Here is a 19,233-nt window from a genome sequence, read left to right as displayed (position 1 = left end):
GCCCTGAACTACTTTTATCCAGGCGATTCTGCGGCTTGGTGTCGTGCATCCATGCGAATAGAGTTCAATCGCTGTTTGGCAACTGGTGTGAAATATGATGAAAAACTCTAAATTATTTTGCATGATCCCACTTTAGATCTGGTTTTAGAGTTTTGTGTTTAGCGTCAGGGGTGGGGATGCTCTAATACGTCCTAATATTAATAATAGTGTGCCTCGCTCGAAATAGCCGGTCCTGGTATGCGGATGTCACGAAAGAATCTTTTTATCCGGATTTTCACCGGATCATCGAATGAACAGTCACCAAGACGGCTGTAGGACATTCAGGTTGAAGCATAGCATTGGGAGACATCCGCTCTTGATTGTGCGCGGCCTGTCGGTGGCAAATTGTCGAATCACCTCATGGACGACGACGGCTTGGAGAAGGAAGTGCAGACCCTTCAGCTGCAGGTTCGTACCCATACCTCCATGCCGATTCATGAAGTCACGTTGGGGGTGCGTAGATCACAGAGCTGAATCGGCTGCTGTTTTCCACGTCCGACAGCGCCAAGCGAAAGTCCCTGGAGCAGCAGATAGAAGAACTAGAGGAGGAAGGCATCGCATTACGCAAGAAGTGTCATGACGAGAAGGAACTGATGCCCGCTGTGTCCAGAATGAACAACGCACGACCCGCCAGCGCACGTCCGCGGCGAACGACACTCAAACCCGTGATTGAAGTACTATAGTCGACGTCTCATCGTCGCGGCTTCTGACATCATGATATAGGACGCCGAAGTACCCATCGCCCACTTGACGGCAGAACTAGCTCGGCGACACTTCACCAACACCATCCACTTGGACAACGATGCTATCCGAGATATCCTCACATCTTCCCACAACGAACGCTTCCCCGCTACCGCCGTGATCGATTCCGGCGTCAAAACCTACTGGATGTCTTCGGGAATGTACCCGCAAGTCCTGCGGCTCATGCTGCGACAGACTGTGTACATCGCGTCCGTCGAGATCACCTGTGTGTTTGTGAAGGAGCTGGTGATCCACTGCACCCACAGCCGATCTGTCGTCAACCCCGAGCCCATTCGCGTCACACTACCGCCGCCGCCTTTGTCTTCTATGTCCTCTTCGCCCGATGCACGAGGTACGTGATGGCGACCCCTTGGCTTTCTCACGCAAAACATTTCCAGGCGACGACTGGGACACCCGCGTGTCTCACAAGTTCAAATTCAAAGGCGATGCCGTCGAAGCCATCGACGTACGGATACTCAGCGGGTACTTTGACTTTTGCATTGTCCACGGCATCAAAGTCAAAGTGGACGAGGACCTCGAGACACAGCAGCAGCCGACCAAGAGCGTCAGCCAGAGTAGTTCGTCCAATACGCACATAGAGTTAGTCAGATAACACCACCACCACAGATTGCACTCATCGTATCGCTTTGATGGAAACCTGGTCTGGAAGCGGATTGGCACGATTGCAGCTACATCTGCATTGCCACGACACCCGGCGTTTTGTGGCGCGAAATATGGCTAGTACACGACGTAGATACATATGACTGTACACAAACGAAAGTGGTATGTGTTGACGATGCCAACGGCAGCCTGCCGAGGGGATGACGCATTCAGAATTGCATTTCGCGAAGTTACCAATACCTCGGTGACGAGGAGCACTCGGTCTCATTCAGATCTTCGCATGACGCCACATCTGCCGAGTGTTGAGGCGAACGGTTTGCCCACAAGTCCATATCGACAATCTTGACCCGAATGAAGTGGAAACATGCATGAATTCCCTCAACAGTCGTCGTGGCTCGTCGTGGCATGCCCTTTCGCTGCCAAATTGCACTTTTGAATATTTGGGAGGTTTTGATTGGTTATTCCTTCATTTTTTTCCAATATGATGATGATACCCAGCATGGTCGTGCGGTGCCGCGGGATGGCGCTGCTTGGCCAGCGGACTTTTGGAACAGTTTATGCAGAGCAGCTTCAACTCAAAGAGATCAAAAGGCATGTAAACTTGCATGTGTACGTGCGTGTATCTTACTACCGACAATAGTCCAGAGTTCTACGACCTGCACGCGCACGATCGAAACTACTTTTACCACGTTGACTTGCAGGTACACGTTTGCAACTCCCACCCTCCCCCCCGAAGGGTATTCCATCGTCTTCATTATGCCGTATCCCTACTAGGGCCAACTGTTCCTCGAGGACACCGTGCCCAAGAACATCGCGACGTCGCTGAAGAGCCGCAAGTTTCTCAGGTTCTTCTTTGGCCAGCTGCGACCAAACCCGCACCATGCCAACACCCAGTCCCTCTTCCACGACTACCCGTACATTTCTCCATGTGGATCCGAGATGAACTACATCAAAGCTGCGGACACCCCCGTCGTCTTTACAGAACTCAAGCAGCCTGATTGTGACGATGGGACGTGGACCCTGGTCACGAATGCAGGCCACGAGGTCGAGTTCCATCCGTCGAACGTGGCCATGTCGCCCGCCACAAACCGACTGTACCACTGGATTCAGACAAAGCACTTGTCGCTGTTTGGCTTGCTCAAGTCGCATGTGGCTGTGGAAGTGAGCCAGTTCATCGACTTCCACGACGACGGCCACCACGTGCTGACGTGGCACGACCAAGCGTACCCGTTATCTCAAGACACGACCCATCCTCCCCCATCCGCCCGACCTTCATAACAAGACTCTCACGACACACAGTTGTTTGCATCATCATTCAGTTTATGGCGCTAGCTACGTCGTGGCTTTGCTTGTCGATGATTCGAAACGCTTCAAAGAACTTGTTGATGCTAATGGATCGCGTGCCGTCACTACGTACAGTACATGAACGCGTTAGAAGTCGCAGTACTAATAGTAGTACTACATGTCGATGTCGCGAAACAACGCGATGGGGTCCTTCCACCGATCCGGCGACGGCAGGTGGTCGTTGAGCAGCAGACACCCTCGCTTGAACTCGTCCATGGAGATCTGCCCCGACTGGTCTCGGTCGAAGAAGCAAAAGATCGCCTCCAGCGCCTTCCGGTGCGGGTACAGCGCATCAAACACCCCGTGCCACTCGCGGTGCTACGTCGCACGTGATGGATGGATACCAGATCACTTTCTTACGCCTTCGTACACGGCGCGAAACGACGCGAGAAACTTGACGTAGTTGATACGTCCTTGCGCGTCCACGGCAGCCATCCGCGGCGCCAGCTCCTTCCAGTCCAAGTCGAGCTCCAGCACTTGACGCAGCACCGCCGCCCACGTGTCCACAGTCACCATGTTGTCTACATCCTGTAGCTTGGATACAAAGAGCTACAATATATATATATATATATGGAGGTTGATCCACGGTACCGGATGCCTTGGACTCGTCGAGTGCTGCAAATGCTTGCGCCAACTTTGACTAAGCAACAACGGTGTCAATACCGAAATCAGGTTGCTAGACGAACCTTGTGGCTGAGGAGCAGCTGCATGATGTTGTGGCGGTTGTGGTCTTCAATAGATCGAAACGCTGGCAGTCCTCGAATCAACGATCTCTACATACTCTTTCAATATATATATATAATGGAAATATATAGTTGCAAACCTTGGGCGGAACGCTGTACGTGTGGATGTGATAATTCAACACAGCATCCAGTACCAAGATGCCTCCCTATAAATGTGTGTTTTTGAATATATATATATATTTGTAAGGATTTGTAGCTAGCATATTATATATTGATTCACATACCCTGTTGCTGTCATGGCAATAGTTGGAGCACGAGAAGAGCGTGAGGAGCATGCTCTCTGGAACGTCGCCCATGTCTAAAGGAACGTGACTTGGCGGCACCTCGGGCACGCGTCCGTCCGCGGTGACTTCATCAACGTCGAACGTCCACATGAAACCTTCCCGGATCACTTCATGCGATCGCACTACCATCTAAATCCCCCAGCATACTCGTGAATTCCAGGGAAGATGATGCACTCAAAAGAGCGGAAGGACGAACGGGTGGACACAGTACCTTGAGCTGATTCAGTCGGAGAAAAGCGGCGCACACGTCGGGACCAAACACCACCCCCGCGCCCCGTCGGCTGGTCGCAAGGCCGAGAGGTACCTGCGGGTCTGACCACAGCAGGTCCTACCTCCATCCCATTCTTGAGTCTTCCTGGTGCAATATGACGGTGCACTTGTATTAGTACCTGCATCCAGTGCAGTTCCTCCGACATGCGACGGTCGTTCGGGACATGCAAATGGTATTCGTGGCGAGGGATGGTATTGATCTAAGAGAGGATAGATATATACATGCTTGTCATGTCAACAGGATGATGCAACTGCTGCGACAGGGTACAACTTGTGCTAGCGTGAGCGGGGCATCGGACAGACCGCCGTGCACGACGAAGATGGAGCGATTGACTACATGTGCCAGGGGCAGCGCGTTGAACAGCGCGTTGAACGCGTCAAACATGTCGGCGTCGTACTTGACGAGTACCTACAGCATGCGATAAGGTTTATTGCTTTCAAGGGGGAAATGGCAGCAAAGTGTGGGTGGATAATCGATGGATGGATGATTGGTGCTCAACTACTGACCTCCTGACGAAAGCTATGGACGCTGTTCATAAACTCGTCTTCGTGGTTGCCTCGGTTGACATGCACGGCGTCGGGAAAGAGACTTTGGTACGCCAGTACGATGGCGCAAATCTCCACGCTGCAGCTCCCCCTGTCCACAACTACGTAACAACTAAACCATGGGAAAACTCATACTAGTATATAATAGTGACGTTTAGTTAAAGTACGTACGGTCGCCATTGAAGAGGTACCAGTTGGTCGGCGACGGCAGGCCCTGGGTCTTGAAAATATACAGCAAGTCGTGTAGCTGTCCGTGCAAATCGCCCACCACCGTCAACGTACAACCGTGGGGAATCTATGGCAGTCGCGAGGTACATGCTGAGTGAATAGCATGGCCATACTTGCAAAGGGATGACGTTGGGCTGTGCAGCGTAATACTCGGTCGATTGAACCAGTAACTTGTGGTAACTTTCTCGAGGCAGGGGGATATGCACTGCATCTGCCGACAGCTCGAAGTCCTACAAGCAGGTCAAGGAAATGCAGAGCATTGGAGCGTACTCGTATCATTTCCTCGATCTGGGAGGCCTTGAGGGGCCAGTCCATGTGGATGGCATCGTGTAGCTTCACACTGGAGAGGTCTAGCTCCCCCGACATGGCAGTATCTACCCACATCATGATCATGGTGTCAAGACGATACCTGTACCAAACCTGAGTCGCGGATCGCTGCATCAGGGACGACGAGGTCCATTAAGTTGCGCATAAACTTGGACAGTCGGACGGCCGTGGCTTCGTCATGCCTGCATCATCGAACAAGGTCATGGAAGACGGACACGGAAGAGAGCGTACATGTCGAGCTGGCTCCATATGTGCCAGTGCCGAAGGTCGTCGTCCACGGGATGTGCTTTCAAGAGCGCCTCCCGCTCAACGACAATGACGTTGGCCGCCACCACCTCGACGACGCTGTTCTTAGCACCCATGCGTTCAGCGGCCCGTTTGAATGTCGCCCTAACTTGAAGTGCCTCGATAACGTGTTTATGTTCTGTGAAAAGCCTGTCACAATTAATACAGTTTCATATTACAGGTCACATTTCCCAAATGTCTTCCGCGTTTCCCCTTGGAAACAAATATGAATATCAACTCTTACGGGGACCCTGGACGAAGTTGAAAATTGCGTTCTGGTCCACATCTCGCTTTTGCCTTTGGTCAACGACATGTCCGCGTACAGCTTTACTCCCGACGAGTCGGACCTCCTCAGCCGCAAGCCACGCCTGGGAACGTTGACCGTGGGGGAGAAGATCGCCGAAGCCGACCTTCTAAAGCAGCAAGGCAACCTATATTTCAAAGCGGGCTTGTTCAAGAAAGCCAACCAACATTACGTCAAGATCTTCCTATACGTCAATGGGTTGAGTGTCGCCGGCGATGGCATGTCGTCGTATGCGAAGGGGGCCGCGAATGCGTCTGCATCGGAATCGGAAGGAGTTGCGATCACGCAGCTGAAAGTCGCGGCGCACTCGAACATGGCCATGTGCCATTTGAAGCTGGACAACCCAGACAAAGCCATCGAGCAAGCGGACAAAGTACTGGCCATCGCCCCAGGTCATGTCAAAGCTCTTCTTCGAAAAGCCCAAGCGTACGATCCATCATCCCATCATGGAGGAAGGACCTGAACCTTTGATCTGTACGTACTGTAGGTACCGCCAAAAAGGAAAGTACGCGCTGGCGAAGGACCTCCTTCGAGAGGCACTGGTGGTCGAGCCCAAGAATGCAGTATTGCGAAGCGAATTGAAGCAAGTGCTGGAAGACGCCCAACTGCACCCCGAAGTCGACGAGATGAAAGCCAAAATGACCAACATGTTCAACAAGGCTGGTGGAATTTACAAGTAAATGATAGTAAAATATCCCGTACAGCAGTTAATAAAAACTTTCGACAAAGACTGCAATAATAATAAAAATGATTTATTGATTTCATTTCAACGCGACAATAAGAGTTTTATGTTGCATATAATACCAAGTATATTATTTATTACTTTGCCGCGATGGTATCGGGGAGGTCCAAGAGCGCCCCCATGCGATCTACGATCGCGTCCATAAACTTTTCGTAGCTGTGGCCGAGGATGGACGCTTGCGTGGGTGGAATCAAGTCGGTTACATCGATGTTACGAATGTGCTTCGAGCGGATGGCGGCGCAGCCAGCCGCGGGCCGCGTGATGTGCATGTTGACAAGCGAGAACAAGTGCATGAGAATGTGATCTTGCGACGAAAACACATTCAGGATGCGGTTGCTGGCGAGGGCTGGAAACACGGCGTCCGTGATGGCGGCGAAGTCGTGGTCTGGCACGAACGCCCCAGCAAAAAACACCTAAAAAGTACCCATTTGCGTTCAGGGTCAATATATATATATATAACATATACTGATTGTATACGTAAAGTATATATTATATATTCACCGCTTGATGGAGATGCAGGGGGGTGTTGTTCGAGGTGCGGTTGTGGGTATTCAAGTGCTGCAAGCAGCTATGGATCACGGTGCTGCCCAACGAGTGACCGACCAGCGTCACCTTTCGACTGCGGGAGAACACGGGCGTGGAGATCAACAGCTCGGCCAACACGATGCCCACTTGATGCGCTTTGTTTTGCGCCTTGTTCCACGGGTTGCCCACTAAAGCAGTCAGCGTGAGTTGGGAATGCTGGAGCGACTGGACCTGTGAAATGGCTGGCGATCGTGTCGTCTTGGCCTGTCTCGAGGTGCACGCTGGTTTCGTTGCAAAAGGCATCCCACTCGGCTGCATTCCCAGCCTCCCACAGCACTACATAGCCAGACACTGCCATCTCTCATGAGAGGGTGGACTTGTACAGACATGTACCGTTCTTCTTGCGGCCGATGGCTTCCCAGTTCACGGTCGGAGTGTGTCCGTGCGTCATGAAGCCATTGATGGCAATGACAATGTGGTCACACGACAACTCGTCGCCACAGTAGTGGCTCAACTGCAGGAAGTCCACGGTTCGGATCTTTCGACTTGTTTCCATGCTTTTAAGCGCCGCCTCCTTGGCCGTGTTCCACAGGAACGTCGAAGATCGAGGCTCTGATGGTCCTGCTGGCTATATGTTGTACAAGCGCATTGGTTCAGACTAGTTTGACTAAAGCCTCATGCAGATAATGCTTACGTCGATCACATTGCGAGTGGCGACCTGAGGTGGGGGATTCAATATGGGCGTGGACTTCAACCATGCACTAGCTGCTCCCCAAAGCCCACCTGCAGCCGCAGCAATAATGTCCGAATGCAGCACTTGATCGGTTGGTTGCTTTGTCAATGCAAGTCGCACCGAATCGTTGAGCTGCTCGTTGATGTATTGGCGAATCTTTTCTTTTGCAGTGGCCAGGTCGCCGCTTCCAAGCTCCAGCCACTTCTCTTGCGTCAGATACCCCTTGGTGACGAGATCCATGGCATCGTCTTCCAAGTACACACTCGTATCCTGCGGTACCGACGATGATTCGTCCATGTGGTGCATGGTCGTTGCGCGAGGCTCGACAATGGTGTTGGCTGATTATTCCACGCAACTTGAAAAAATAAATAGACGTTTTGGATACTTAATCCGGATAACGTTGGCTTCCCACAAAAATCCTTGAAACCGCCTTGCAGTAAATAATACTATTAATACATTTAAATATATATATATAAATATATACTACTAGTAGTAGTATATTCATATTAAATTCACCGTATTTTAAACGATATCCTATGAATATTAATTCCATATCGCTGCTCGTTCGACATATTATTGATCCGTGTCTCGTCATATATTAATGCAAGTATTTTTGTAGTGTTACTCGTCGTACGCCGTGAGATCCAACGTGAGCACTTTGGACCGTTGCGACGAAATATCTTTGCACACCCCCAGCAGCGCGTCGGCTTTTTCGTAGAATGCGTCCTTGAGCGAGATGACCACGCACTGGAACGCGCACTTTTGGATGTACGTCGACACCTTGTTGACGTTGACGTTGTCCAGCGCCGCGTCCACCTCGTCCAGCACGAAGAACGGCGACGGATGGTAGCTGTGGATGGCAAACAGCAGCGCCAGCGCCGCCACGGTCTTTTCACCGCCGCTAAGTTGCTCCATCTCTCGAAACCGCTTCATGGGAGGCATCGCGTTGTACTTCATCCCGTGCAAGTAGGGCTCCTACAACGAATAGGTTATACAGTACTACTTACCATACAAGAAAAGTTATCAAACCTCCGAATTCTCCAAACTCAAGTACGCCGTGCCCCCCAACGGATGTTTGGAGCTCTTGGTCAGGTTCTTGTACGTGTCGTCAATGCACTCGGACACGTGGGTAAATGCCTCCATGAATCGTTCATATCTACTCCGTCATGTTTAGATGAGTCCGAAGCGGTATATATATATATATATATTCAAGTTTATATAATATTCATGTTTACATTAGTCATAAGCACATAGATAAATATAGATGTATATTGTGGATTCGGTACAAATGTCCAGACAAAACGTCGCATCGAATATGTCGCCGCCGTATCATGAATCGACACGATTGGCTACTAAAATATTGAATGGCCCTGATTGGCTCTTTCAGAAAGGACTAGTATATTCAACCAATCCTGAGATGATTCCATATACAATAATAGAGAACCACGTAAATCTTGGAAATTTATATCAAATTCACAATATATATATATATACTGTACCTGGCATCTTTGACTGCTTCAAACCGTTGGCACGCCACCGTGGCACTGGCCTGTACTCGACACATTACCAATATCAATAGATATTCAACCACCGCACCTTGATCTTCTCCAGTTCTTCTTCTTCGTGCGAAATACGCGCTTGGATCTCGTCATATTTGTCGAGGGCTTTCATGTTGGGCTGCATTCGCTCGAGGTCGCCAGCAATAGCCGCAATCGTCTGTTCGTACTTGAGCAGATGGTCTTGGCGCGCCTTGTCGCTGTCCAAATGGAGCTGTTCCAGGCTGGAAAAGTCAATCTCGTTCGCCGCGTACCGAGTGTCGGCTTGGTTTGTGAGCGAAATCGACTCCCCGGACATGTCGACATCTTCGTCGTCGCTGCCAACGGCGTCCCCCACCACGGGCAGCTTGACTTGGTCCATCGTGGCGCGCTTGAGCACTTCGCCCTTCTTGTCTTTGAATCGCTCCACGGCTGTCTCTTCGACCGCCAACTGCTTCTGGACACTGGCCGCCTTGGCACTTTGGTCGTCGCGCTGCTTCGAAATGGCTTTGAGTTCCCCTTCAATGCGTTTCAAAGTGTCGTGGGCGGCCGTGGACGCCTCCACGTGACGCTCCGACGTCACTTCCAAGGCCGCGGTTTGAGTCTGCAGGTCAGTTTTCTCCTTCTCGAGCGCTTTCAACGCACGTTTTTGCTTAGCTATATTGTCTTTGAGCTTGGCCCAGTCGCTTGGCAGGTCTTGCGCTTGCAAATATTGCAGCTACTTTTGATTCACAACACGATCTATATGCCAGTGTGTACCTGAGCTTGGACTTTGGCCAAGTGCGAGTCGAGCTGCTGGCGCCGATCCGACCGCTCCTGCCGCTGCTTCACCACGTTTTCTTCGTACTCGCGGATGCTTGCAATGCCAAACTGGTGGCTAAACCCTTCAAACAAGCTGTCTTCCACCTACCAATTCACATATATGTGACCAAATGTGCCAAATTGGGGGGATTGTTGAAATCGCCCATAAATCAAACCAAATAGCAGTAGGATAGGCTCCAAAGAACAAAACGTTGCATGATGATTGGCTAAAATAAAAAAAATGCAAACACAACATATTGTCGATTTGATACAAATTTGGGGAGGGGGTGCAATCGAATCGCGCCGACCAAACCGATCCACAATCGATCTGATTGGTTGTTGAATTCATTGAGAAGGTTTTGATTGGCTAATAATTTTGAGCTCATCTGAGGTAGCCAATCAAATCGATTTAAATTCCAACGAGAAACCACGCCATAACACGAAATTTCACTCGAAAGCACAATACCTCTTAAATATTATATTTTATAGACTATTTCAACTCTCTGGCGAATGTTGGACTTTTCATATTCAACCAAACCCGCCAGAGTAAATAAATAGAGTAGAACACCGGAACATGATAGAAAACCATACCCATCTGCATGGTACGTACCATATTGATCTCCACTTCCAACCGAGCCATCGAGCTTTCCCGTGCCGCGATGGCGCCGCGAAGGGTTTGAATTTCCGGGGCGATCTGTTGGAGCACTTTTTGGCACTCGGTCTGCCGCGCCAGAATCTTGGGCAGTTTGCTCTCGGTGGTCTTGATGTCTGCGTTCGCGTACCGCAGCCGGTTCGTCAACGACCCGAGCTTGGTCTCGAGGGTTTGCTTGCGCACGACCCCCGTGCTTTCCTTGTCCAGCGATGCCAGTTGCTACCTCACCAGACTATGAACACACGAACGAGATTGAGTGGTTTACCGCGTGCAACTGTTCTCGCTGGGCTTTTAACGCGGCCGTCTCCTTCTCGTCCCATCGTTCCGACCGCGCAGCGTCCTTGTGCGTCTTGCCGCCCGTCATGCTGCCGTTCTTGCTCACCACCATGCCGTTCAACGTGACTGCCTTGACCTTTTCATTGCGGCGAAAGCACACATCTCTATAGACAATAATATTATGTGACCTTTCAAGCCTTGGAGTATCTGTTTGTCTACCTCGCATCGTCGATGGATTCGCACACAATCGAGTCCGACACAGCGTATGCGACGGCGGGTTGGATGTCGGCATCGCACGCGATCACGTCCACGACCAGCTTGATGTTGTCACCGAGTCGACGAAATCGTTCATTCGGCGGAGTCACGCGAATCCTGTCGAGAGGGATAAACTCGACGCTCTCGAGACGTTGTTCGCGTAGGTACTACATCAAGTTAGTTTATATATATATATATATTGTGCTTTCGAGTGAAATTTCATTGTGGCGTGGTTTCTGGTTGAAATTTAAATCGATTTGATTGGCTACCTGCTCAACATTATTAGCCAATCAAAACCCATTTCTCAATGACATTCAACCAATCAGATCGATGGTGGATCGGTTTGGTGGTCGATTCGATCCCCAAATTTGTATCAAATCGACAATATATAAATTGAAATATATATCGAAAATGGAAACATCAAGACAATATCACACAATATGTCTATCGTTGGTGGTGCCCCACCTGAATGCAGTCGCCGGCAGTCTTGTAGTCGGACACGACCAGCGCGTCCATGTGCTTTCCCGTCGCCACGGTCACGGCCATGTTGTATTTGCGCTGAATGGGCTTGCACAAGTCGACCAATCGGCCGCGCACCCCCGGGAAGAGCCGCGTCAGCGTCTCCAGTGTGTCGGCCTTGCGCTGGTCCGCTTTGCTTTGGCGCATACCGTCTTTAACATGGCGTAATTTCTTATGTGACCAAATGTGCCAAATTGGGGGGATTGTTGAAATCGCCCATAAATCAAACCAAATAGCAGTAGGATAGGCTCCAAAGAACAAAACGTTGCATGATGATTGGCTAAAATAAAAAAAATGCAAACACAACATATTGTCGATTTGATACAAATTTGGGGAGGGGGTGCAATCGAATCGCGCCGACCAAACCGATCCACAATCGATCTGATTGGTTGAATTTCATTAATAAGGTTTTGATTGGCTAATAATTTTGAGCTCATCTGAGGTAGCCAATCAAATCGATTTAAATTCCAACGAGAAACCACGCCATAACACGAAATTTCACTCGAAAGCACAATACCTCTTAAATATTATATTTTATAGACTATTTCAACTCTCTGGCGAATGTTGGACTTTTCATATTCAACCAAACCCGCCAGAGTAAATAAATAGAGTAGAACACCGGAACATGATAGAAAACCATACCCATCTGCATGGTACGTACCATATTGATCTCCACTTCCAACCGAGCCATCGAGCTTTCCCGTGCCGCGATGGCGCCGCGAAGGGTTTGAATTTCCGGGGCGATCTGTTGGAGCACTTTTTGGCACTCGGTCTGCCGCGCCAGAATCTTGGGCAGTTTGCTCTCGGTGGTCTTGATGTCTGCGTTCGCGTACCGCAGCCGGTTCGTCAACGACCCGAGCTTGGTCTCGAGGGTTTGCTTGCGCACGACCCCCGTGCTTTCCTTGTCCAGCGATGCCAGTTGCTACCTCACCAGACTATGAACACACGAACGAGATTGAGTGGTTTACCGCGTGCAACTGTTCTCGCTGGGCTTTTAACGCGGCCGTCTCCTTCTCGTCCCATCGTTCCGACCGCGCAGCGTCCTTGTGCGTCTTGCCGCCCGTCATGCTGCCGTTCTTGCTCACCACCATGCCGTTCAACGTGACTGCCTTGACCTTTTCATTGCGGCGAAAGCACACATCTCTATAGACAATAATATTATGTGACCTTTCAAGCCTTGGAGTATCTGTTTGTCTACCTCGCATCGTCGATGGATTCGCACACAATCGAGTCCGACACAGCGTATGCGACGGCGGGTTGGATGTCGGCATCGCACGCGATCACGTCCACGACCAGCTTGATGTTGTCACCGAGTCGACGAAATCGTTCATTCGGCGGAGTCACGCGAATCCTGTCGAGAGGGATAAACTCGACGCTCTCGAGACGTTGTTCGCGTAGGTACTACATCAAGTTAGTTTATATATATATATATTGTGCTTTCGAGTGAAATTTCATTGTGGCGTGGTTTCTGGTTGAAATTTAAATCGATTTGATTGGCTACCTGCTCAACATTATTAGCCAATCAAAACCCATTTCTCAATGACATTCAACCAATCAGATCGATGGTGGATCGGTTTGGTGGTCGATTCGATCCCCAAATTTGTATCAAATCGACAATATATAAATTGAAATATATATCGAAAATGGAAACATCAAGACAATATCACACAATATGTCTATCGTTGGTGGTGCCCCACCTGAATGCAGTCGCCGGCAGTCTTGTAGTCGGACACGACCAGCGCGTCCATGTGCTTTCCCGTCGCCACGGTCACGGCCATGTTGTATTTGCGCTGAATGGGCTTGCACAAGTCGACCAATCGGCCGCGCACCCCCGGGAAGAGCCGCGTCAGCGTCTCCAGTGTGTCGGCCTTGCGCTGGTCCGCTTTGCTTTGGCGCATACCGTCTTTAACATGGCGTAATTTCTACATCGAGGACACGTTATCACAACCAAATCGTATTCATAGTCTCCAATATTACCACGTGGATCTGGTCCAACTCGGCTTTTACCGCGAGTTTCTTGTCTGCCAAAGCCTTTTCCTATACCAAACCTCCTCTGTCACATAAAGTACACTTGTATAACACGTACAAACTGTTCTGCGTTCGACAGCTCCGCCTCCGTGTCTTGGATTTCAGATGTACTATTGGCAACGACTCGTCGAATCTACAAAAGTATTATTGGGCTTTTCAGTCAAATTGGCCAAATGTTTTGGGGGATTGTTGAAATCGCCTGCATAAATCGAGCAAAAGAGTATGATTGGATAAAAATAATATATGAAGGTTGCAAGATGATTGGCTAACACGATTGAATGTTGGCACATAGATACTCTTAGACTTTGTTTGATATGAGATTTCGCAGTTCAGACGATGATATTGTTCAGTGGTTCATTGTCAGTCAACCAACCGCAGGAGAAATTTTGGAGTAGAACCGCACAAATATACACAATTAGAATGACATGCCAGCTAAAACATAGATGAGCGCATTATAATATTGTGGGTACATCAATTTCCAGACCAATCACGAATCATCGACTGCTATTGGCTAATCCAATTTCGAGTGTATTTGATTGGCTCAAGTCTATATATATTCAACCAATCAGAACAGCTCGAGCGTGATTCCATAGTATTGAGTAGACACAATATATGTCAATATATGTAGAACGTACATCCACGAGGCGGGCTACGGCACTCGCGTGGTCTTCGTTCATGCGCGCCAACTCGTCCGAGTGTTCCTTTTCATCTCGAACTAGCGCTTGCAACCGGCCAGTGTCGGCTTTGTGATGCATCTGAAGCTGCATATGCACCAACGTTGGACGACGAATGTATGGTTAGAGATACGAGTACGGACCGATCCCAATGTGTTGCGAAGTTGCAGCGTCTTGACTTTGGCTTCGTTCTTGATGCGATTGAACTCGTCGACCTGCGCCCCTTCCAGCACGAGCTCTTGGTCGTCTTTGGACGCATCGAGTTCTGCTTGGGCTTGCTTGAGGTCCTGGACGTCCGCCGTCAGCCCCTGCACTTCGCGCGCGTGGTTGTCGACGTTTCGCGCCATCGCTTTCTCGTTCGTGGACGCGGCGTCGAGCTTCTTCTTGGCGTGCTTGATCTGCTCGTTCAACTGAATCGTTCGCGGGGCCACGTCCTCCAACTCGCGCGCCACGTCCGCGGCCAACGCATCCAGGTGCCGGCACGTCTTTAACTGCGTCGCATGCGCCTTCTTTTGGTCCTTTTGCAGGGCTGCAATGTCCTACGTATTTCAGATCAACACATGTCCTAGACACATCCTCGAGCATGCACCTGCTGTTTGGCTTGGAACGTCGCCAACTTGTCGCTGAGTTGGGCGATCGCGTGTTTGTGAGCACTGGCGTCGACGTCCAAGTGGCGCACCTGCCACAGGTAGTACTCCTGCTTGGTCTTGGCCAATTCGTTTCGCCGCTGCTTGAACCGTTCGGCTTCTTCCTTTTGCTCTTTGACAATCTTTCGCTCCGCGGCCAGCCCCTTGCGCTTTTGGTACGCAAAGATCGTGTTTTCCTCGGCCACGGCCTTTTCCTGCAAACACTTTTCGTACTCGTCCTTGAGCTCTTCCGACGACGAAATCAGCTCAAACATGCGCGTGAGTTGATCCGGCGACTTGGACGCAATCGACTCGACATCGCCTAAGACCCCGTCAGAAACAACGCTCGTGTACCCATCACGCCCATTGTACCTTGGAAGACCAAAAAGTTGCGCGCTTTGACCAAAATGCCGAGATCTTTGAGCGCGCTTTCGTACTCTTCATACGATTTGTCTTGGTGGTTAATGTGGTACGACCCGACGCCCTTCTCGGAGATGCAACGAGTGAACGTCAGTTCGCGGGACGATGTGGATTCACCAGAGTGCTTCCCATGAAGACGTTTCTTCTCGTCGTCGTCCAGCTCATAGATAAGGGACACGTAAGCACCTCCTTCGGGAATAGTTGGTGCCAATCCACTCTTATGCAACAGGTCCTTCAGTTGATTCGACCGCAACTGGCGACTTTGCACGCCTAGCACGAAGCTGATCGCGTCCATGAGGTTGGACTTCCCCGACCCATTCGGTCCCACGACGGCGGTGAACCTGGCAAATGGGCCGATCTCCTGCTTGCCTCCGTAGGACTTGAAGTTGTTCACCTCGAGGCGCAGGATTCTCCCCATGTCGCTCCTTGCTTTTTGACAGCAGCGCGGGAAAGTATAAACTTGATATAAGAACCGTTCTCGCCAGACCTCGTTACAAGATTTAGTACTACTAATTATATCTGGTCATCGATTGGTTAATCTCCTTCTGTACTAGTATTACTAACACCATGTGAGAGACTTTCGTGATGGCGGAAGCGATATGCCGCAAGTTCCTCGACGCAGCGCGGGTCGCCCGAGACATTCAAAGAGATCGATCAGACTACACGCAGTTCCCCAAGATCTTTACAGTCCCGACCGAAGCCCCATGGCCTGCCCACCTCCAGGGCGAAACGTTGTTCAGCGCGAACCTGCGGTGTCTCTACAAGACGAACAAGATCGACGACACGACGTTGGACGAATTCAACGCCCTTCACTTTGTGTGGGACCCTGTGCAGCACCAGCGAAACATGGAAATCTGTGCGCTTCAGGCGTATCGTGCCGTGTTCGGACACGTAAGGGTTCCGAGTTTGTTTGTCGTACCAGACAAGGACGACCAATGGCCCAAGGACACGTGGACCCTGCCCCTCGGTGTCATCACAAAGACGCTCCGTTCATCATGGACCTCCTTGCCCGAGGCCTCACGCGCCGCACTCGAACAAGTCGGCATTCATCAGACAGACGTTGCATGGCCCATGGAGTCGCAGGTCGCCGCGTTCAAGTGGTTCAAACAAGCCCACGGTCATGTCGACATACCTGGCGATTTCGTCGTTCCGTCTCAAGAGGATACCATGTGGCCATCGACGTTGTGGGGGTTACCCCTAGGCCTCGTAGCGTCCGATTTGCAAGCGAACCCCCTCAAGCTGAGCCAGGCAGAGTACACCGAGCTCAAGGCGTTGGGTGTGGCGTTCGAGGGCGTGGACACAGTTCATTGGGACGAAAAGGTGCAGGCGCTGATCGTATATGGGAAGATTCACGGGGATTTGCTGGTTCCGTCGCGGTTTAAAGTGCCCAAGAACGACATGCAGTGGCCACACTCGATGTGGGGCATGGGGCTGGGTGGCGTGGTCAGCCGCCTTCGACGGGACGCCAGCGTCGTGCCTGCCGATCGGTACAAGCAGCTCTTGGACATGGGGTTTGTCTGGAACATGGACGAGTTTGTGTGGAACCTCAAGATCCGCGCGTTGGAAACGTACAAGGCGCTGTATGGCGACCTCAAAGTTCCCCAAGTGTTCAACGTCCCTACCCACGACTCGAGGTGGCCCCCAGAGTCGCGCGGGTACAAACTAGGCCGAGCGATCGACCGATTGCGCGAATACCGCGGCATTCTACCGCGGCATCGCATCGACCAGCTCTCCGCCATGGGGTTTGTGTGGCGGTGCCGTCGACAGCGCCAGCCCAAACCACTCAACGCCCCAACGTTTCACGAACTGTAGCTCTGATATACAGTAACGTTAGCCGCGTTATTTACAAAAAATAGTACTATTAATATTATCGATTTGATACAAATTATCAATTCGACAATATTATCGATTTGATCCAAATTTGGGGAGCGGTGCAATCGAATCGCGCCGACCAAACCGATCCACAATCGATCTGATTGGTTGAATTTCATTGAGAAATGGGTTTTGATTGGCTAATAATTTTGAGCTCATCTGAGGTAGCCAATCAAATCGATTTAAATTCCAACGAGAAACCACAACACAATGACATTTCACTCGAAAGTACAATATGCACTTGTTTGGGTTCTATGTACTGTACAGGTTATAGTTGTACTAGTATGGTGGGTATGTGACGTGGGGTGAAAGTAAGAAGAGCAAGTGAGGACCGTCCAGACAGTAGCATCATGGGGGTGTTGTTGATTCTGTACAATAAATTACCTAAACACTGCTACTAGTACGAGTGTCCGTGGCCTGTTCCGGGTTGGGTTGCCCGTGCAACGTGAATAACTTGACAATGCCGCTCGGAAGGGGTTTCTGCTTGTACGCAAACCCTGTCGCATACGTGTCCAACAGCCCTTTGGCAGCAGCTACAGGATGCATCCATTGGATAAGGCCACCTCGTGGACAATTGGGACGAGTGACCATATGACCATACCTTCCAAGACATCGACAGGAATCGCAACGCTGGCCCACCAAGTCTGCGGCCCACTGCCCGTGAGCGGTTGAGTCCAATGCGACAAGTAAAGGCCCGCCAAATACACGGCCACGGCAGTGATCACCCGAGGTTCGAAGCGCAAGCACAAGCAAGTATTCGAGCTGTCGTTGAGAAAACTCCATGCGGCTCGCTTCAACTCGACCGCCATGTCCTCGGAAGCGTCCACGTGCGCCATGCTCAGAGACACGAACTCGTTCACGTAGGCGTGTGGATGAACAACGCCCAAGTCATAAGCGAGGACGTGCAGGACAAGGCATTCGGTGAAGAGCAGTTCGTCGGTCATGGCTTCCACCGTTGGGGAAGTCGCGGGTTCCGATGGGTACACCCTGCTGCCCCCTTCCACCTTTTTCGCATCGTGGCAAAGTTTCCTTCGATACGCCAGGTAATGCTTGGAGAAGTCAACTGCTTTCATGTAGTGCTCTTCGACTTTGGCCGCCAAGAACAAACAAGTGGCAGCAATCAGCCACGCGTCTTGCCGCTTGAACGACTGGACTACAAAGAACCTACATAATCAATGCAGCTCCATCAAGGAGACATGCGTGGGCGCACCGATGAAAGAACACCTTCGCACTGGCCACCGACATCTTTGGCAGTCGAAAGACTGCCGCTAGTCGATCAATCAATTCACAGCCTTTGAACCTGTAAACGTCGATGGTCTGTTGAGAGATCCCATCCTGGAACGACGGGCTTTCCTTGAGCTCGCTTTCCGAGAAGTACCACATGTACGCACGCAAGAGGACCGCGGCAGATGTGTACGAGGTGACGGGTGGATGGGTGTTGTGGCAACCTCCGCTCAGTCCGCCGCACAGTTGCAATGAATGCAAGTCTACGATTATCCGGATGCTTCCGTTATTTTGAAATATTCAAAATATTAAGAATAGTAGTATTGTAAATTCGCTATTAACTTTTGAAATTCGCGTGGTTTGTCTGATCAATATCAATCATGCTGGAGTTCTAATTGGTTGAATATACTTGTCCTTTCTGTAAGAGCCAATTAAATACACTCAAAATTGGATTAGCCAATACTAGTAGCCAATAGCGTCGATTCGTGATTCGATTCGCTGGCGAGATTCGATCTGGAACTTTGTTTGTATCGAATCCACAATAGATATGAAGTATGTCGAATAGATATAAATGATTTGTTGAGTTCTTATTTACCAAGAAGTACTAGTATACGAAGTA

At 50.4% G+C, this 19,233-nt stretch overlaps 8 protein-coding genes across 27 annotated transcripts; 4 read left to right on the top strand and 4 right to left on the bottom strand.

The window, feature by feature from the left end:
- Positions 1-304: 304 nt before the first annotated feature.
- Positions 305-1,437, top strand: H257_01123 (hypothetical protein). Its single transcript, XM_009824177.1, has 4 exons — positions 305-447; positions 501-713; positions 763-1,132; positions 1,179-1,437. Exons 1-4 carry the CDS (start codon positions 400-402, stop codon positions 1,391-1,393), a joined length of 846 nt encoding a protein of 281 aa, XP_009822479.1. The 5' UTR covers positions 305-399; the 3' UTR covers positions 1,394-1,437.
- Positions 1,438-1,886: 449 nt separating this feature from the next.
- H257_01122 (hypothetical protein) lies at positions 1,887-2,864 on the top strand (the record flags this gene model as incomplete). Its single annotated transcript, XM_009824176.1, has 3 exons — positions 1,887-1,992; positions 2,042-2,102; positions 2,176-2,864. Coding segments are annotated over 3 exons (671 nt in total), but the record flags the coding sequence as incomplete, so codon positions are not given.
- On the bottom strand, positions 2,174-5,543 carry H257_01121 (hypothetical protein). Of its 13 annotated transcripts, none has more exons than XM_009824168.1 (16): positions 5,375-5,543; positions 5,237-5,325; positions 5,087-5,190; positions 4,930-5,046; positions 4,760-4,883; positions 4,550-4,689; positions 4,314-4,451; positions 4,162-4,242; positions 3,984-4,100; positions 3,713-3,901; positions 3,569-3,634; positions 3,432-3,518; positions 3,337-3,385; positions 3,116-3,266; positions 2,864-3,063; positions 2,174-2,810 (listed from the first exon to the last, which is right to left on the bottom strand). In XM_009824168.1, the coding sequence occupies exons 1-16, from the start codon at positions 5,503-5,505 to the stop codon at positions 2,734-2,736; spliced, it is 1,860 nt and encodes a 619-aa protein (XP_009822470.1). In that variant the 5' UTR covers positions 5,506-5,543; the 3' UTR covers positions 2,174-2,733. The 13 variants fall into 13 exon arrangements, with proteins under 13 accessions (XP_009822470.1, XP_009822468.1, XP_009822465.1 ...); XM_009824167.1 differs by having other exon boundaries at positions 2,177-2,810; positions 3,106-3,266; positions 5,375-5,532; XM_009824166.1 differs by having other exon boundaries at positions 4,550-4,700; positions 4,760-5,046.
- A 158-nt stretch (positions 5,544-5,701) lies between these two features.
- On the top strand, positions 5,702-6,507 carry H257_01120 (hypothetical protein). Its single transcript, XM_009824162.1, has 2 exons — positions 5,702-6,158; positions 6,220-6,507. The coding sequence occupies exons 1-2, from the start codon at positions 5,740-5,742 to the stop codon at positions 6,410-6,412; spliced, it is 612 nt and encodes a 203-aa protein (XP_009822464.1). The 5' UTR covers positions 5,702-5,739; the 3' UTR covers positions 6,413-6,507.
- A 9-nt stretch (positions 6,508-6,516) lies between these two features.
- H257_01119 (hypothetical protein) lies at positions 6,517-8,083 on the bottom strand. Of its 4 annotated transcripts, XM_009824158.1 has the most exons (5): positions 7,694-8,083; positions 7,393-7,627; positions 7,231-7,350; positions 6,976-7,187; positions 6,517-6,887 (listed from the first exon to the last, which is right to left on the bottom strand). In XM_009824158.1, exons 1-5 carry the CDS (start codon positions 8,036-8,038, stop codon positions 6,552-6,554), a joined length of 1,248 nt encoding a protein of 415 aa, XP_009822460.1. In that variant the 5' UTR covers positions 8,039-8,083; the 3' UTR covers positions 6,517-6,551. The 4 variants fall into 4 exon arrangements, with proteins under 4 accessions (XP_009822460.1, XP_009822462.1, XP_009822461.1 ...); XM_009824160.1 differs by having other exon boundaries at positions 6,976-7,350; XM_009824159.1 differs by having other exon boundaries at positions 6,517-7,187.
- Positions 8,084-8,252: 169 nt separating this feature from the next.
- Positions 8,253-15,971, bottom strand: H257_01118 (hypothetical protein). Of its 3 annotated transcripts, none has more exons than XM_009824156.1 (15): positions 15,471-15,971; positions 15,062-15,420; positions 14,616-15,011; positions 14,434-14,559; positions 13,857-13,931; positions 13,748-13,807; positions 13,468-13,692; positions 12,969-13,171; positions 12,739-12,913; positions 12,432-12,692; positions 10,027-10,173; positions 9,329-9,985; positions 9,232-9,281; positions 8,762-8,888; positions 8,253-8,707 (listed from the first exon to the last, which is right to left on the bottom strand). In XM_009824156.1, exons 1-15 carry the CDS (start codon positions 15,934-15,936, stop codon positions 8,354-8,356), a joined length of 3,681 nt encoding a protein of 1,226 aa, XP_009822458.1. In that variant the 5' UTR covers positions 15,937-15,971; the 3' UTR covers positions 8,253-8,353. The 3 variants fall into 3 exon arrangements, with proteins under 3 accessions (XP_009822458.1, XP_009822457.1, XP_009822459.1); XM_009824155.1 differs by lacking the exons at positions 12,432-12,692; positions 12,739-12,913; positions 12,969-13,171; positions 13,468-13,692 and adding exons at positions 10,679-10,939; positions 10,986-11,160; positions 11,216-11,418; positions 11,717-11,941; XM_009824157.1 differs by lacking the exons at positions 12,432-12,692; positions 12,739-12,913; positions 12,969-13,171; positions 13,468-13,692 and adding exons at positions 10,679-10,939; positions 10,986-11,160; positions 11,216-11,418; positions 11,717-11,941 and having other exon boundaries at positions 9,232-9,985.
- A 118-nt stretch (positions 15,972-16,089) lies between these two features.
- Positions 16,090-17,431, top strand: H257_01117 (hypothetical protein). Its single transcript, XM_009824154.1, has one exon. The coding sequence runs from the start codon at positions 16,104-16,106 to the stop codon at positions 17,328-17,330; it is 1,227 nt and encodes a 408-aa protein (XP_009822456.1). The 5' UTR covers positions 16,090-16,103; the 3' UTR covers positions 17,331-17,431.
- Positions 17,432-17,715: 284 nt separating this feature from the next.
- On the bottom strand, positions 17,716-18,870 carry H257_01116 (hypothetical protein). 3 transcript variants are annotated; one of them, XM_009824151.1, is made up of 3 exons: positions 18,601-18,870; positions 17,992-18,554; positions 17,716-17,923 (listed from the first exon to the last, which is right to left on the bottom strand). In XM_009824151.1, exons 1-3 carry the CDS (start codon positions 18,771-18,773, stop codon positions 17,775-17,777), a joined length of 885 nt encoding a protein of 294 aa, XP_009822453.1. In that variant the 5' UTR covers positions 18,774-18,870; the 3' UTR covers positions 17,716-17,774. The 3 variants fall into 3 exon arrangements, with proteins under 3 accessions (XP_009822453.1, XP_009822455.1, XP_009822454.1); XM_009824153.1 differs by having other exon boundaries at positions 17,992-18,870; XM_009824152.1 differs by having other exon boundaries at positions 17,716-18,554.
- Between the last annotated feature and the right edge of the window lie 363 nt (positions 18,871-19,233).

Source organism: Aphanomyces astaci (genome assembly GCF_000520075.1).
Source record: "Aphanomyces astaci strain APO3 unplaced genomic scaffold supercont1.2, whole genome shotgun sequence".
In the NCBI taxonomy this organism is placed as follows: Eukaryota; Oomycota; class Saprolegniomycetes; order Saprolegniales; family Verrucalvaceae; genus Aphanomyces; species Aphanomyces astaci.
This window is presented reverse-complemented; position numbering and strand designations above follow the sequence as displayed.